This window comes from Salvia splendens, chromosome 12 (assembly GCF_004379255.2).
Source record: "Salvia splendens isolate huo1 chromosome 12, SspV2, whole genome shotgun sequence".
Lineage (NCBI taxonomy): Eukaryota > Viridiplantae > Streptophyta > Magnoliopsida > Lamiales > Lamiaceae > Salvia > Salvia splendens.
In genome coordinates, this window is record NC_056043.1 from 510,388 (window position 1) to 528,976 (window position 18,589).

The 18,589-nt window shown below is 38.5% G+C and overlaps 2 protein-coding genes across 5 annotated transcripts; both read right to left on the reverse strand.

The window, feature by feature from the left end:
- Positions 1 to 38: 38 nt before the first annotated feature.
- LOC121759558 (putative late blight resistance protein homolog R1B-14) lies at positions 39 to 3,394 on the reverse strand. Of its 2 annotated transcripts, none has more exons than XM_042155193.1 (4): positions 2,267 to 3,394; positions 1,579 to 2,158; positions 392 to 1,308; positions 39 to 291 (listed from the first exon to the last, which is right to left on the reverse strand). In XM_042155193.1, the coding sequence occupies exons 1-3, from the start codon at positions 3,336 to 3,338 to the stop codon at positions 393 to 395; spliced, it is 2,568 nt and encodes an 855-aa protein (XP_042011127.1). In that variant the 5' UTR covers positions 3,339 to 3,394; the 3' UTR covers positions 39 to 291; position 392. The 2 variants fall into 2 exon arrangements, with proteins under 2 accessions (XP_042011127.1, XP_042011126.1); XM_042155192.1 differs by having other exon boundaries at positions 39 to 299.
- Positions 3,395 to 12,581: 9,187 nt separating this feature from the next.
- On the reverse strand, positions 12,582 to 16,480 carry LOC121757390 (probable disease resistance protein At1g58602). Of its 3 annotated transcripts, none has more exons than XM_042152942.1 (4): positions 16,388 to 16,480; positions 15,585 to 15,956; positions 14,669 to 15,364; positions 12,582 to 14,428 (listed from the first exon to the last, which is right to left on the reverse strand). In XM_042152942.1, the coding sequence occupies exons 3-4, from the start codon at positions 15,153 to 15,155 to the stop codon at positions 12,696 to 12,698; spliced, it is 2,220 nt and encodes a 739-aa protein (XP_042008876.1). In that variant the 5' UTR covers positions 15,156 to 15,364; positions 15,585 to 15,956; positions 16,388 to 16,480; the 3' UTR covers positions 12,582 to 12,695. The 3 variants fall into 3 exon arrangements, with proteins under 3 accessions (XP_042008876.1, XP_042008878.1, XP_042008877.1); XM_042152944.1 differs by having other exon boundaries at positions 16,412 to 16,466; XM_042152943.1 differs by having other exon boundaries at positions 15,585 to 15,947; positions 16,388 to 16,458.
- Between the last annotated feature and the right edge of the window lie 2,109 nt (positions 16,481 to 18,589).

Below are 18,589 nucleotides of genomic sequence, written 5' to 3' on the forward strand. Positions count from 1 at the left end.
TTAATCTTCTTGAGTTTGTTTCTCGAGTCTTATCAAGATAATCGAACAGGGTTTGGGATTCCTGTAAATGTTGGAATAATATATCGTTATTTCCCTGCATCACTATCTGAAAATTACAAGACCGACCTTTCGAATGTTTTACAGACCAACATTTCATGTCCAAATCAAGAAATACATAAACATAAATAAATAAATAAAACCATACACATAATAAAACACGCATGGTGATGCTTCTTAGATTTGAAAGCTTGATCATCAAATCCGCCATATCTCAGCTTCTTGTCAATACACCTAAAAAGCTAAACAAAAAACCACAGTTACTTATCAAATTCCTTGTCAATGTATGAATCTATAAAAACAAGATCTAACAAGGAGAATCAAATCAAGTAACCTTATAACTGTCGAACTAGAAGGACTCGATCATTGAACTCCTTCTGATAGTCACGGATCCCTTGGACACACTTGAGAAGAGGATCGTTCGTACGATCAACCTCAATCAGTTTAAGTTCTAAAATGTTACCAATGTCTTCCGGAATCTTCTTTAGCTTACCACAACGATTGAGCACTAGCCGTTTCAGACCTAGGAAATGGTCCTTTTTAGTCTTCCATTCCTCCAAATCAGATTCCTGAATTAGCAAATATTCTAGTTTATCAAACAAATCCCCTACTTCTTCTTCTTGTTCTTGTTCTTCTTCTTCTTCTTCTTCATCATCGTCATCATCACTGTCTTCTTGAATAGTGCTCCACGCACGGCCTTCAAAGGCATGATCTCTCAGTTTGAGCACTTGAAGCTCGGGGAGAGTAGAAATAGCCTTCATATATTCCCAAGGGAATCGCCAACCGCTCAAGGTTAACTTCTTCAGCGATTTCGGGAAAACAGGCTTTGCTTTTTTCTCAAGAAGAGAGCCTTTCTTCACAACTAATGTCAGCTTCTCAAGTTGAGTCAGGAGATGAAGATTGTGGAGCTGATAGTCTTCATTTGGGTATTTATCTCCAAAATAAGTGATTGCCAATTTCTTCAAATTGTAAAGTAATCCCATTATCTGTTCTGTACATATAAGCTTCTTCACCACATTCAGTGTGAGCAGCTCCTTCAGAGCGGAGGCCGCTCCTTTTGGATCTGGCAGGAGATCGAAAAAGGAGACGAGATGAGTCAGAAGCGGCAACATCCAAATCTCCAAGGGGAGATCCACGTTGTCGTTTGAGTGGTGCCTCAGCCTCTTGCTCGGGCGAACTATCAAGGCCCGCAAATTTTGAAGCCTTGATATGGCGTATGGAACCTCCATTGGACACCCGAAGGCAAGGTACCTGTTTCATTCCAAACATGAAAGCTTCTCCCAAACGACTAGCATGTTTTAGATGAGAAAGTTCATTTAGTCTGTAAATACGCATAGGCAATAGAGAACTGAAACCGCTATATATGTCTCATGGGAAAATTCTCTTATCACCGGGTGCCATAGAATTTCTATAATGGTATCAGAGTTGGTCGTTGACTTGGCCAAATCTAACCTAACAGTATATTTGGACTAAAAATGGGACTGGCCCAACAATATGGAACAATAGAATATGTAATAGTACCTCAAATGAAAGAGCTCGAACACGGGAGCTGGGAGCGAGTACGCATCAGTGTCCACCACATCCAGCACCCTCAGCAACTTGAACTTTCGCAGTCCGCCTAATGAGCTCTCATTAGGCTGGAAGGTCAAACACGACCGCAGCGTTGAGGCATAAGCTCTAGCAAGGCGCGTGAGATCCGTATGGCCAATACTCAGCCGGCGCTCATAGTTCTCATCTAGAGCCTGCGACTTGGCCATATCACGGACCATATCGTGTATGTTGCAGCTTTTGAAATCGGCGTTTGGCTTGAGAGAAGTGATCAAAGGCAGATTTCGCCTCACGAGCTTGTACAAGTAATCTTTAGCCTCATTTTCATTTCCAACGAATCCTTCAGCTATCCATAACTTGATAAGCTTCGAGATCCGGATCTCGTGATCTTCCGGAAAACCACCCATGTACAAGAAACATGGCCTCAAATCAACGGGTAGATATGTGTAACTCAACGCGATTCTCTTTCCGAACTCAGTAGTACTCTCAACCGCGGATTTCACATCTCTTGCAATGTCACCCCATGCTTCCATTTTCTCCTCTAATAAGATACCTGAAAAGATATATGAACTAGTTTAAGATATCTCTATTTACATACACAATACAATACAATACAATACAATACTGATTATGAATCTAGCTAGATCTGTATAAATAATACCTCCAATAAGCACGATCGCAAGTGGCAATCCTTCACAACCGGCAACAACTTCCCACGCGATCTTTTCCATATCCGATTCAAGCTCCCTGTCTCGAAACGCCTTTTTCTTGAGCAGAATCCAACTATTCTCAGGAGTCATGAGCTTCATCTTGTGAGGAATGGAAGCGGTGACATGAGAAGCCACACTCTCATCCCGGGTGGTGATCACAATCCGACTCCCGTCACACTTATTGGGGTTGCCAAACGCCTTCCTTATGTCGTCCCACGCCTTGGCGCTCCACAGATCATCCACCACAATCAGGTACTTCTTCAGTGTCAAAATCCTGTGCAGTTTATTTTCCACCGTCTCACTTTTGTCTACAAGAGTGTCAGGAATCTGTTGCTCCAGTGCATACAGAAGCTCCCCAAATATGTTTTCCACTTTATAATTATGGGACACAACGATCCAGGCGCGGACAGGAAACTCGTTGATGACATCCTCTTCATTGTAAACAGTTCTAGCCAGAGTCGTCTTCCCAATGCCACCCATCCCCGTGATGGGGATGATCTGCCGCTGGGACGACGGCTGTCCGCACATCAAACCTTTAATATTTTTCAAATACTCCTCCAGGCCAACCGTGTCATTATCAATCTCAGGCTGGGACACCGGGCCGGACGAGGCTGTTGTTGCTGGACGCACGCCGTGCTGTTGTTGGATCTCCGCCATCTGTTTAGCGATGGGGGAGATTTCCTCCATCACTACGTCCAGCTCACGGAAATCGTACAGGATCTCTGTGCGATTGCGTGGGCGGCCGACAGCGGCCATTTTCTCGGCCTTGAGGTTCCAGCGGTAGTGCTCGTAGATGAAGTGCTCCATCACGTCTTCGGCTTGGTTGGCGGCGTTGCTGACGTCTGTTTCGAAAGGCGCTGCTTCCTTGGGATACTTTTGGAGGAACAGTTTGATGGATTCTATCCATGCGAGGAGATCTTTTATCTGTCGCTTTCCTTCATCGGAAATAGGGTACTTTTGAGGGTCGAGATTCAGGATTCGGTCTACGGTTTGGATGAGTGAATGGCAAACAGCATAAGCCATATTTTGCAGAAATATTAGAGAGGAAGAAGAAGAAGTTGAATTGTTGGGTTTTTGATAAGTTTTTGTATTATGCTACTCTAACTGCACCAAAACGACGTCGTTGTGTTTGACTTTCCATTTTGACACCATGTCATCTCCGACTTATTTAAAATTATAGGATTTAATCTTGCCAAATTATTTTATTGTTATAAATTCACTACAAGTTCAAAAGTTCATGGATTTTTTCACTATATTCAAAGTTGGTAGTGTATTTTCCTACTATTAGGCCTAATAGTAATAGATAGTTGCTTGATAATGCTCTTCTAGCCATTTCACTCACATGAGAGTGAGATGTCGCAAAATATTGAGAAAAAGAAAATTGAGAATAAAATTCAAAATAGAGTCATTATTAAATAAATATTGGCTAGTGTACGCGTATTACACCTAATTGTGTATTTAACTAAGCGATATAATGTAATGAAGGAATCAATATCTGGCCCCAGTGTTTAATTAAAGTCGACATTGATGGGGATTTCCATATTAATTATTGAAATAAATATTAATTTCATAAAGTAAATAGTTGCGCAATATCTGGATCATTGACTTTAGAAACATGGGATATAAGCTGTAATAATAAGTTGAATTTTTTTAAAAAGCTCAGTATTCCACTCTCATTAATATACTCCAATTAATGATGTAGCAAGAAATTAATATCAGTTGTCTTATAAAATAGTTTGCCACCTCAAGTTTTATATTGTTCCAATTAGAAACGAACAAATCCTAACTCGATATATATTAATTAAATTTAATTAGAAATGATGCACTGTATATATGAAAGCACACAACTGTTTATCGAATTTTTATACGTTGATCATGTAGGGATGGATACATTAGACATATGCATAACTATTTGAGGATGCTGAAATAAAACTAATATTAACCCTTCAATCACCTATTTTCTGCGCAGTAAGTATTTAAGTTCGTATCATTTACTATTAAGACTATTAATTGGTTTTGGATTAACCAATAAATGATCATGTGCATGTGCATCGATTCTATGAATATTTCACATGCTAAAATGGATGGTTGTTAGAATTTATTTTATCTGTTTGAGATCATTTGAATCATGAGGCTGGTTGTTAGAGTTAGTAAACTGCAAGTAGGGCTGACAATTTTTGATACGACACGATAACACGATATGAACCAGCACGAAAATAATGGGTTTGGGTCAGAGCTTATTGGGTTCGTGTCCTTATCGGGTCGACCCGTTAAGGACACGAAAATTTCGTGTCGTGTTCGTGTCGGGTTCGTGTTATTTGTTAACAATACGTGTCCGTGTCGTGTTCGTGTTGTGTTCGTGTTATCCGTTAATAAATAATATTTTAATATTATTAATTCTTATTATTTTCATTTTTAATAGGTTTAACCGTTATCAGGTCGTGTTGTTATCGAGTCGTTATCGTGTCATCTCGTGTACGTGTTGTTATCGTGTCGTGTTGACCCGAATTGGTTCGTGTCGTTAATGGGTTCGTGTCGTGTTCGTGTCTGAGGGTTTCGTGTCGTGTTCGTGTTCGTGTTTGAGGTTTTCTTAACGGGTCGTGTTCGTGTTTGTTGTTATCATGTTCGTGTCGTTATCGTGTTGAAACGATAACGACCCGACACGCACGATTCGCCACCCCTAACTGCAAGTGGGGTTTTTTTTAGGAACGTGAGAGGTGGCTAATTTAAAGATCAAACTATTGTTTAATGACAAGTTACATTTTTCTAATTTTCAATGACCGATAATTTCGATGGCAAAACAACCAGTGGGACGGTCAATTATTTTAATTCAATGCCACCCCCACCAGCTAGCACTTTGTAGAATGTGACACATTAATATTGAATGGCAAGTTGATATTTATTTTCTTTCGTAAAACAATGTTGATGTCTCTCATAAACTGATTAATTAGTATTATAGAAGCGTAATTAGACTTGCATAGAATAAATTAAATCATTATTTGCACTTTAACAATAATTCCAAGAAGTGGTTGAGTATTAAGTTTAATACAACAAAAAAGAGGAAAAACAATAACATTTTAATAGTCAACAACTAGGTGTAGAAGAGCAATCATCTTAATTTTGTTATCACTAAATACATTTACTTGAATAAAAACAGATAAACACATTTAGTTTAAGAGTCAACAATGAGGTGTAGAAGAGCAATTAACAATCACTTAAATATTATGGTAATAATTAACTCAGTCTTTCTTTTCTACTTCATTCTCTATTTTACTTTATTCACTTTTTTTTTTTTTTTAAATTAACTTCATATATTTATATCATATATATGAAGGAGGAAATTACAAATCAACTCCTATAATAAGGAGGAAAGACAAATTACGCCACCCAGGGTTCGAACTCGAGACCTCCAGGATGGACGCGGTATCCAGCACCCTTTATTCACTTTTCTATTTGTTCTCTTTACTTTTTTATTTCTCTTAGTATTTTCTTTTTACATATCTACTCAACATACTAAACACTAATTTCTTAAATTTCGTGCTAAAAAGTAATGCCTCAACTATGAAAAGACGAAGAAAGTAGTATTTTAGAAGTCAACAACAATTTTACATTAAATTGTGCTACCAAATTGATTTATTAATGTAGACTTTGCTATTTTTTGAATTGCAATATTAAATTTAAAGATAACGATCACTAAAAAAACTAATTAGTGACGTGGCGAAAATTTCAAGAATTAGTGACGGATATATGATGAAAAGCGTCAGTCACTAATTGGTGACAGAGTAGTCCGTCACTAATCCAAACTTTCTAAGGCAGCCGCCTTTGATTTCCGTTACTATAGTTTTAGCGACAGATAAATCCGTCACTAATATTTTTTAGTTACAAACTTTTTAATGACGGGTCAATATTCATTCTGTCACTAATTATGTTAAGTGCCTAAATTTTGCTAATTAGTGACGGAATTACGGATAATTCCTTCAGTAACTTGTGAATTTTTTTGTAGTGGATACAATTGTATATGTGAACCTGAAACCTTCGGTCTTAGATATAAACTACTACTAAAATGGCATTAGATTATGAATGTGGAAGCTCCTTGTAATCTTGAGAACAATAATGATTTTGAATAATTGCAAAACATGTATGTATATCTATATCAATGAATCTGATTATAGTATAATAATTTTAATTAATCTTATCTATTATTTAAAAATAAATGTCAATTATTTAGGACTAAAATCGAAGAATCATGATTATTGTACATATTAGCAACGGTGGACATCGTGATTGATGACACAAGCAACAATGTTTTGGATGGTTTACACATATGCTACTTCCCATTTATACTTGTTAACAAACTAAATAAGTAAGTAACATCTAGACCTTTTTTTTGTGCGCGTCGTCAACTTCCAACTTGGACACATGCACTGAAATAGAGTGTACTAAAACACACACTAGAGAGAGATATAGAGATGAGGGCAGAAGAAATTGACAAATTATATTATACTCCGTAGTACAATAAATCTATTTATACTTATTTACATTTATGCGGTTCGACTCACTTTCGCATTCCAGGAAATAACTGACAAAGAAAACCCGAAATGGAACTCATAATTATGCTCGACTCGATACATGGAAACTAATGAGATACCAAAAATAAAGGATATATTAAGGAAATAATCGTAGACAAAATCTTCAAGATACCGTGGTTCATGAACTTCGCGACGAGAGTGGTGAAGAAGTGGCCGAGCCGGTGAGTTCCGCCTTCATCTCTCTGCTCGTCAAGGTACACGTATCGGTCAACATCATACCATCTTCAACTTGTATCTTTCTAATGTATTTTGTTTACAAAAGCAATAAACCAAGTTATTTGTGTTGAGAAAAGGGGAAGTATCAATAAGCATTAAAGAAGAATAGAGTTCCAAGAAGCATTGAAGATGTGCATGCATTGTTCCAATAGTAGTGTAGTTCCATGAATATATATTTATTGTAGGATCTCAAAAGTCACCAACATCCCTATAAATATATGGGAGTTGAGTACCATTTCATCATTCAATCAAAATACAATAATCTTCTCCCATTGCTTTCTTCTCTAAATATGTTGTCTATACCATTCAACATGGTATCAAAGCGGGTTTGGACTCAGATAAGGTATCATCATCGTCCTTGATACCTTTCTCGGCCCCTTCCCGTTTTTTTGTTTTTCCTTTTTCCGCTGTACCTATAACCATAAGCCAAAATGTCAAATGACAACTATATAGTAACCGAAACCTCAGATTCATCTATGGCAGATGAATTTGCCCGGCAATTTGCCAACTTTATGCGCAATAGTTTTGCGATGAATCAACCAAATCCACCAGAAACAGCTGCCATGCCATTCAGAATTGACACGCAGCCCCTCCACATTGGTGGGAATAAGTTGAATGGAGAAAATTACGCCCTTTGGTCCGTATTGATGAAGACGGCAATAAGCGGTCGGGGAATGGTATCTCACGTCACCGGAGTGCCTCATTCCCCACCGCGAACCGATCCAGCCTTCATACAATGGGAACAAGCCGATCACTGTGTGATCACTTGGTTAGTACAAAACATTGAGCCTCGACTGGTCAGTCGAGTTTCACAACATCCGACGGCAAAGCATATATGGGATGCATTGGCCGTCACATATGGGAGCGGAAGAGATAAAATCCAGGTGTATGATCTTCAGTTCAAAGCAACCACACTGAGACAAGGAAGCAGTTCATTAGAAGAAATATGGAGCCGGTTGGGAGAGATCTGGATTTCAATCGACCAAAAACAGACGAACCCAATGAAATGTCCAGAGGATATGGAGATTCATAACAAATTCATACAAGATCAGAGAGTATGTCAGTTTCTCTATGCAATTGATAGCAAATATGAAACAACTAAGAGGGAGATACTGAAAATGGACCCGCTTCCCTCCGTCGACTATGCGTACAACCTGATTCAGCAGGAGGAGACACGACTCCGAGTGCTACAACAGGCAAACACCGGCGGAGCAGCTGCCATGGATGGAATTGGAACTGGCCTCGCCATCCGAGGGTGGCAGAACCCTACCGGCGGCTCTCGGGGTGGCGGTCGCGGCAGCAACGGTGGTGGTCGCGGCAGCAACAGTGGTGGTCGCGGCAGTGGCAATGATAGAAATCGGCGAAGTGATGAAGAAGACAAGTCAAAATTGGTGTGTTCCTACTGCAAACGGAAAAGACACACAAAAGATTCATGCTTTGAACTAGTTGGATATCCAGATTGGTGGGAAGAGAAGCACGGCAAGCCGCCGCAACCGCAAACACCCTGGAACCGTGGCGGGCACGCCGCCGCAGCAGTTGGAGGCGACGGAGGCAACGCCGTGCAGGGGGTCGTGCAAACCGCCGGTGCTGTCCAGCCAGGAGGAAGGACCAGAAATGAAGCTGCTCAGCCGGCGAACACAACCGGGGCAGCAAACTTCGTTGCCAGCGGAAGTGGGAGTGTAATTCACGATTGGAGTGAAGAATTGATGAGGGGAGAGGCGGCGCCTGATTCAGGTAGATTAGGGTTAGGGGGCTCTTTTATTGGAAGCCCCCAAATCTTTGGGAAATTGCAGGTTTTACCCCACCAAAATTCTCAGTCACAATTAGCCCCCAAATCTCCTGAAAATTTCATAATTTCCCAAACCACTTGCCAAAATCGATTTCAGCCTCTCGAGAAGCTTGGAGTTGTGTGTGCAGTATCTAATGGCCATGAGAAAAATGATAAATGGATTTTTGACTGTGGGGCAACCGATACCATAACATATGATGCCTCAGACCTTACCAACCTTCAGAAACCTCTAAAATCTCATATCCAAACTGCCAATGGGGAATTTACGGTGGTTGAGGGGGCTGGAACCGTTAACATTTCCCCAACTTTGCAGTTATCAAATTGTCTATATATTCCTTCGATGTCTCATAAGTTATTATCCATTAGTCATGTCACAAAGGAATTGAATTGTACGTTACTAATGCAGCCACAATTTTGTCTGTTGCAGGATATCCGAACCGGAGAGATAATTGGACGTGGCACTGAACGTGATGGGCTTTACTATGTGGATGAGATAGCTCAAAAAGGGACTGCCATGTTAACTCACGGATCAGCTGACCGGAAAGCTTGGCTTTGGCATCGGCGCTTGGGTCATCCATCTATCGGTTACTTAAAATTGTTATTTCCTAGTATTATTCCTAAGCATGACATGTACTGTGAAACTTGTCTTTTATCCAAAGTCATCGGAACTCTTACCCATTAAGTAATACTCGTGTTGAAACCCCATTTGCCTTAGTACACTCTGATGTTTGGGGGCCCGCACCAGTTATTGGGGGGCAAGGTTTTCGATATTTCTTAGTTTTTGTGGATGATTGCACTCGCATGACCTGGATATATTTCATGAAACAAAAATCTGAAGTTTTGTCACACTTTACCCATTTCTATAACCTTATCCAAACTCAGTTTCACAAAACCATTCAGGTCCTTCGGTCAGATAATGGGGGGGGAGTTCGTTAATTCTACCATGAAACAACTCTTCCAAAACAAAGGTCTTATACACCAAACCACATGTGCTCATACTCCCGAACAAAACGGTGTGGCTGAAAGGAAAAATCGATCTCTCCTCGAAATGACTCGTTCTATGCTTATAGAGTCAAAAGCCCCGAAACACTTCTGGCCAGAAGCCATTGCCACCTCAACCTATCTCTTAAACCGATTGCCCACAAGTATTCTCAAACACAAAACTCCTCTACAAGTCTTGTCCACCTTCACAAAAATTCCTCCGCCCTTGACTCTTGAACCTCGCGTCTTCGGATGCTCCGTTTTTGTCCACATTCATAAACATGAAAGAACTAAACTATCCCCTTGCGCTATCAAATGCGTTTTTGTAGGATATGGGGTAAATCAAAAGGGGTATAGGTGTTTCGATCCAAAGTCCAACCGGATGTTTGTTACAATGAACTGCAACTTTCTTGAAACTGAGTACTTCTTTACCCATCTTAGCGGTCAGGGGGAGAGTAATGTTAGGGATAACAATGATACGGACCCGCTAAGTTGGATCTCAATGCCACTGCCAACGCCAAGCAATCCTGATGCGGATCTATCAGAGAAAACAGTAAGCAATTCCGCTGAGCAAGTCTCTGATGTGGTAGAGTCCATCGTAGAAAGTGGCATCGCCTCAAATATTTCTCCGTTAAGGTTATCCAATGTAAGTAATCCTGTGGATACAGATAATTGTTTGGCTAACACTGTAAGTGCAGAAGAAAATTCAATTGAGGCCGAAGAAAGGGAAATTGAGGAAGTCGAGGTCGAAGGAGTTGACCCTGACACTGGGAGGTACATACTTCCACCAAGGTCAAACAGAGGAGTTCCACCCAAAAGGTATACGCCAGAGAGGATTGACAAGAAAAAGCGGTACTCTGTTGTGAACCTAGCCAAAGGCCATTTATCAGAGATGGCTCGGGCTTTCGAGAATGCACTATATGAGGAAGAAGAAATACCACAGACATGGGAAGAAGCTATGAAATTCAAGCATTGGAGGGAAGCAATGAAGAAAGAGATTGATGCACTGATTCGAAACCACACATGGGAGAAATGTGCTCTACCAGAAGGGAAACGACCAGTGGGTTGTCGATGGGTCTTCACTATCAAAAGAAGACCTGATGGCTCGATAGAAAGGTACAAGGCACGACTTGTCGCAAAAGGCTATACTCAGACATATGGAGTTGACTATTCTGAGACCTTCTCTCCAGTAGCTAAGATGAACACAATTCGGGTGTTGTTATCCATTGCTGCTAATAGGGACTGGCCATTACACCAGTTTGATGTGACGAATGCCTTCCTACATGGAGAGTTGAAGAAGGAAGAAGAAGTTTACATGGAGGCACCCCCAGGTTTTGCAACAGATTTTAAAGCAGGTGAAGGGTGCCGATTGAGGAAGACCTTGTATGGATTGAAGCAATCTCCAAGAGTATGGTTTGGGAAGTTTGCTGGGGCAATGATTAGCTATGGATATACACAGAGCAATTCAGACCATACGCTATTTTTTAAGAAGCAGGGTGACAAGATCACATGTTTAATCATATATGTTGATGACATGATTATTACAGGTGACGACCTAGAAGAGATTGAGGAATTAAAGAAAAATCTTTTTCAGGAATTTGAGATGAAGGACTTGGGGAATCTCAAGTACTTTCTTGGGATTGAAGTGCTAAGGTCAACCAAAGGAATTTTTCTGCGACAAAGGAAGTATATCTTGGACATCCTAGCAGAGACTGGCCTACTGGAATGTAAACCAGCAGACACTCCTCTGGCGGTTAATCACGGATTACAAATCAGAGAAGGAGCCAAGTTGGCTGACCGTAGTCGATATCAGCGACTAGTCGGAAAACTCATATATCTCTCGCACACTAGGCCAGATATTGCCTATGCAGTTGGGGTCGTAAGTCAGTTCATGCATAAGCCGCAGACAGATCACATGGAGGCAGCACTTAGGATTTGTCGGTATTTGAAGGGAACTCCAGGGCATGGAGTGTTGTTCGCTAAAAATGGGCATCTTGAGATTCATGGTTATACAGATGCTGACTGGGCAGGGAACCCAAACGATAGGAAGTCTACAGCAGGCTACTTTACCTTTGTTGGAGGTAATTTGGTAACATGGAGAAGTAAGAAGCAGAAGGTGGTGGCTCTTTCGAGTGCCGAAGCAGAATTTCGTGGGATTAAAAGTGGGTTGACCGAGATTTTATGGTTAAGGAGATTGATGAAAGAGATTAATCTCCCTCCAAGCAAGTGCCAGTTGTATTGTGATAACAAAGCCGCTATAAGCATCTCACAAAATCCAGTACAACATGATCGAACGAAGCATGTGGAGGTTGACAGACACTTCATCAAAGAAAACATTGAGAATGGGATTGTCGAACTCCCTTTTGTTCGCTCTGGGGATCAACTTGCCGACATCCTAACTAAAGCAGTCAACTCAAGGAGCTTTGAAGATGTGCTTTCCAAATTGAGTTTTGGAGATCCCACCACTCAATTTGAGGGGGAGTGTTGAGAAAAGGGGAAGTATCAATAAGCATTAAAGAAGAATAGAGTTCCAAGAAGCATTGAAGATGTGCATGCATTGTTCCAATAGTAGTGTAGTTCCATGAATATATATTTATTGTAGGATCTCAAAAGTCACCAACATCCCTATAAATATATGGGAGTTGAGTACCATTTCATCATTCAATCAAAATACAATAATCTTCTCCCATTGCTTTCTTCTCTAAATATGTTGTCTATACCATTCAACAATTTGCATATAAACAAAAAAAGAATTGAAAGAAGAAAAATATGCACTCAACTAAACAGATATATATCAACGTCAAACTATGGTTGGATATCCTCCTCTATAATTTCGGAGGTCAAACCTGAATTTCTGATCTTTGTTGCATTGTGTTTTGTTGTTACCATCTTAAACTTTTGCAGTTCAGACAACCACCGAATCCGTTTCGGGAGTGTCTCCAGATGTGGACAGTTATTGATTTCTAGTTTCTTGAGACTCCACATTCCATAAACACCAACTTGTATCATTCTAAGATTCCACAATTCATTGATGTCAAGCGCATCAAGCTTAGGAAATCCGCCTTGTTGGATCACCATTTCCTGACCAGTGTATGCATTTCGCAGTTTGAGCTTGCTTAGGGAACTGAGCTTCTCTAATATCGGCATGGGGTCTTCATCAAGACAAGTATTTATCAATGCTATGTACTCAATCTCTTGAGGTAGATTATCTGCATTTGGTAGCCTACCTATGCGCCCATCTACTTTTAGTACCTTGAGTCTTTGTATACCACCAATTTCATCCAAACACGGCATGCTTCTAAAACGAAACCCTCTCACGGAAAGAGCATCAATGTTCGGAAACTTAGCTAGTGATGCAAAGAGCTTGCCTACATCCGAGTTTTCATCAACATCTTCAATGCCCAACATTCGGAGTTTCATCCTGAAGCTTGGGTCCTCATATGTCCAATCATAAATCGAGATGTATGCTAGGGTCTCCAAATTCCGCAGCACATCTACTTTCAAAGGCTTCCGGAAAATCACATTAGACATGTGGAGATTACGAAGGTTGCCCATTGGCCATATAATATTTGGCACCTTCACCAGAAAGTTCTGTGCTATATCAAGAACTTCAAGTTTTTCCAGATGCTCCAGCGAGTGTGGGATCTCTTGTATGTAATTGTTTCTCAATCCTAAGTATCTTAGCTTAACCAACGCACCGATTGCTTCTGATAAAGTCTTCACCCCAAAATCTTCCATGTCAAGTATTTTGAGTGATTCAAAACTCTCCCAATAAGACGAGCTCGCGTTGTCCAAGTAGCTACCACCTCCATGGAAGATGAGAGAAATAAGTTGTTTGCTATCTTCATTTGTGAAATGATTAAATTTCTCTCTGCCACAACGGATAATACGATGACGGGCATTCTGAGAGGGAGAGGGCCTACTGTTTCCATTGCTCCTTAAGATCTCTAAGCCCATTTCCTCTTCTGCCTTTTTGATTGATATCATGTGTAATAGAGGATTGAGGCGACACCTTTTTTTGAAATAGTGTTGCTTCACAACTTCAAGAATCGATTGATGAGCAAAAATCCATGTAACTTGTACGAAATGTAATCCATTTGCAGCCCAAATCTGTTCCAACTTTTCTTCTCTCATTATTGCATTTTCCTTAAAAAAGGACAAATACAAGAAATGTGGCTTGACACGGTCTTCCAATTCATGATACATCGGTTCCAATAACTTCAACGATTCACTCAAATCAACTGAATCAAAAACTTGTTCCCATTCCATACCTGAAAGTCTTTGTTTTGCTTTCTGCCTTGCAACATCTCTTATAGCCAACGGCAAACCCCCACATTTTTTCAACATCTCTTTGCCCTTCCTCTCCAACTCCTTTGAGAATTTATTCACATCCCTTGTAATTTTATTAACTGTTTTCAAAAACAATTGCCAGCTCTTATTAGAATCCAAAGCCTTCATCTCATGAGTATAATTGACACTGGTTTTTGTAATCTCATAGCGGCTTGTTAACAGCAACGTCGATCTGCTTCCATCAGAGTCTGCATGTATTTATATATATGCATGATAAGAACAATTATGATATAAAAGGAAACTTGGAAGTCTAATGACTGTATAATTTAGATTATTTGATATAGGTATTTGGTTAAATATACATTTATAGTCTGAATTTTCCGTTTAGTTTAACTTTATAGCATCAGTTTTTATTTACCAATATGTAGCCTGAATTTCAGTTCAAAAAATTTGTTTCTAAGATAAACAAAACGGACAAAGATATATACCTCGAGATGGAAGACCTTTCAAGATGTACTTCAAATCCGTTTCTTCCAGCATATTGTCCGAAACTATGAAATATGAATTATTTAGTCGCAGGTGCCCGTGAAGCATCCGTAGGAGACTTCGGTTGTCCATTTCATCCAATGGCGGATCGGGTTTTGCATATCGTCCCACCATTTGCTTTATAAGTTTCATAAGTATCTCTCTGTTAGTCGTGTCACTAGAAATGCGTACCCAAGCATGACACTGGAACGGGCCAGCTCCGGCCTTGTACAATTGTCTGGCGAGAGTTGTCTTCCCGATACCAATCATGCCTTTAATTAAAAAAATCTGTAGGTGATCAAAATTTTTTAATATCGCTCTGTCAAGCAACTGCTTAACGTTTTCCTCCAACCCCACCACTTCTTCATCTTCGTCTTCTTCTTTATCATCAACGAGGAACTCATACGTAATTTTGGACTCGGAATCTACAACTTTCCAAGTCCATGACATCTTGAGCCAACTGGACCAAGTCAGCAGTGAAATATTCTAGCCTTCTCGTCTCTTCCATTTTCAAGTCTTTCAAGAAATCTAGCAAATGTGTAAGCTCAGCAATTTTGCACTCTAACATCGATTTGTTGGAGCTATTCTTACATGTAACAAGCAAACTTTTGAGATCTTCTATCATCCCTAAGAGCGCAGCCTCCGCCATGTTTAAGCTTCTACAATAACTGCACTTAATAAGATCGGTGCATGTATACAAAATAATACTACTCCCTATATTTAATTAACATTTTTTGCAATTACGATAATGCTTAACATAGCGTTGATTGAATCATGCATGATGCATATTTTACCAAACAAGATCTTCTGAAACTCTCTCTTCATGGAAGATTTAGAAGATCATGTGAAGAATTTTAAAACAGAAAGGAGAGAAAATACCTTTTTGTGACCACAACTTCCTCTTCCTCGGCTTCTTCTTTGTCTCCAATATTTTCCTCATCAGCTCGAAGGTGTATCATCCGCATCTTTGTCACCTTGATCTTTTCTTGGAGGTCCTTGAGCACGTAACAGGAAAGGTCCACGTCCATGACATTGTAAGCCAATTCGACCAAGTCAGCTATTAAATTTTCTAGCCTGCTCTTCTCTTTTGATTTCAAGTCTCTCAAGAAATCCAACATCTTTTCCAGCTCTTCAATTTTGCTCTTGATGACTAATCTCTCCAAGCATTTTGTACATGTAACATGCAAACTCTCGAGATCTCGTATCATCCATGAGACCGCAGCCTCCACCATGTTTAAGCTTCTACAATAACTGCACTTCATAAGATCAAAGTAATTGCTCCCTCCATTTTTTAATAAACTTTATCTTTTTTACTATATATTTGTGTCTTGTTTAAAAAACTGAGAGTAATTTTATGATATAGGATGTCTATTCGAATAAATGCCTGCACTTCATAAGATCAAAAACTGAGGCGCTTAAACTGTTCGAATAAATGCCTGCAAATGTTCAATAAGGTGGAGGGAGTATATTCAATGAGATCGCGGATTTAATTTAACTAATTCATTCAATTAAGATAAATCTTGCTAATGTCACTGAACTAAATCTTCGAACAACTCTCTATTTAACAGAAACGATTCAGTGTTAAATCAAATTTCTGAGGTGAACTATTTCAAATTCAAACTACAACATATATAATCATCTTGATGAATTTTGAAACTATTTAAAGGGAGAAAAGAAAATACCTTTATGTGAATCTGTCTCCTTACCTTGCTGGTTTCAACTTGATTTTTGGATTCAATCACTCTCTTTTTTCAATTTCTTTCGGAGCTGGAAAGGATTTTGAATTACAAATTCATAATGTCAACTGACAATTAACAATAAAATAATAGGAAAATTAGCTGGTTAGAGAAATAAAATATTGTAAGGAAGTCAGTCGGTCAGATAAATTAATTTATTTGCTGCATTTGTCAATAAATTTTGTTTAAGACTCCTTTAATTGGAATTATTCCTCTGTGGAAAAGAAATCAGTTTCATTTTATGATCACTTTAGAAGATTAAATCTAGAATGAGAAAAAAAAGTTTAGAGTTTCTAAAACTAGCTGGATAACAGCCTTAATATTGAATTTTTCAGTATGCTTTATAAAAAAACTCAGTTTTCCACTCTCATTAATATACTCCAATTAATGATATGATGTAGCAATAAATTTATATCAGTTGCCTGATAAAATAGTTTGCCACCTCACCTCAAGCTTTATATTGTTCCAATTAGAAATGAACAAATCCTAACTCGATATTAATTAAATTTAATTAGAAATGATGCACTGTATATATGAATGCACACAATTGGTTATCCAATTTTTATACGTTGATCATGTATGGATACTGAATTAAAACTAATATTAACCCTCAATCACCTTTTTTCTGTGTAGTAATTTTAAATTTAAGTTCTTATCATTTACTATTAAGACTATTAATAGGTTTCGGAGCTGATACTGTATTTCACACCGTAAACAAGATAAACTCCGCCAAACGTTCGTACACAAAAAAAATTGACATTTGATTTAATCAATAAATGATCATGTGCATCGATTTTGTAATATTTCACATGCTAAAATGGATGGTTGTTAGAATTTATTTTTTCTGTTTGAATAATGAAGGTTGTTAGAGTTAGTAAACTGCAAGTGGGTTTTATTTTTTTTTAGGAACGTGAGAGGTCATCTCTGATGGCTAAGTTAGAGAACCAAAACATTGTTTAACAACAAGTTACATTTTTCTAAATTTATATAACTACTATTTATAATAATAATTAATTTAATTCAATGCCACCCCCACCAGCAGTTTGTAGAATGTGACACATTAATATTGAATGGCAAGTTGATACTATTTGTTTATTTACATAAAACAACGTTGATGTCTCTCATAATTAATCTGATTATTAATTATTATAGAAGTGCAATTACACTTGCATAAAATGAATTAAATCATTATTTGCGCTTTAGAAATAACTCCAACGGCAAGTGGTTGAGTATTAACTTTACAACAAAAATAAGAAAATCACATTTTAATAGTCAACAACTAGGTGAAGAGGAGCAATCATCTTAATTTTATGATAATAAATACATTATCTTGAATACAAATATATGATGAACTTTGAATCCATTCAACGAAGGAAAAAATACTTTAGATATCACAATTATTTTAGTTAAACAAAAACTTTCAAAAGTATATTGTTTAAAGTTGGGCCTTGCTAGAAGTTTAGACCGGGCCGGAATATACAGTTGAGGTGTGGTAGGCCCGAGACAACCAGTCTAATGGATTTAGTTTTAGCAATTTATTCAATTGTAATAAAGTTAAGAGAGTCGAACAACTTGTATATTTGGAGCCCATACGAAAATCTAGGATTGGACAAGCCCATATCCGTTGCCTTCAATTTTTTATATGGGGTAATTAAATAATTCCATCAAAAATCAAAATCTGATTAATTCACTGCTCAATTTCTAATTATCTTTGAGTTATACCTTTCCTATGAATTATACATATTGGCTAAAAAAATTTAATTATCTTAAGTTATATATTTGTATTTTTTAACCCGATGTATTATTTCGCTTTTTTTGACAAAAAACATAACTTCAATAACTCTTGCTTTATTCCACAACCTACTTTACTACTCCCTCCGTCCACGAAAAATAGGGCACTTTGTGAATGACACGAGTTTTAATGTAGAATTGGTAAATTAAGAGGGTTTAGGGTTTAGTAAGAGAGAAGGGAAAAAAGTAAGAGAGAAGTAGTGTTAGTGGAATGTGAGATCCATATTAGTAAGAGAGAATGGAAAAAAGTAAGAAAGAAGTAGTGTTAGTGGAATGTGGGGGTCCATATTATTAGTAAGAGAACAGTTGTTGAAAACTTTCCTTTTTTCAATGGTATGGACAACAAAAAATGGCAAA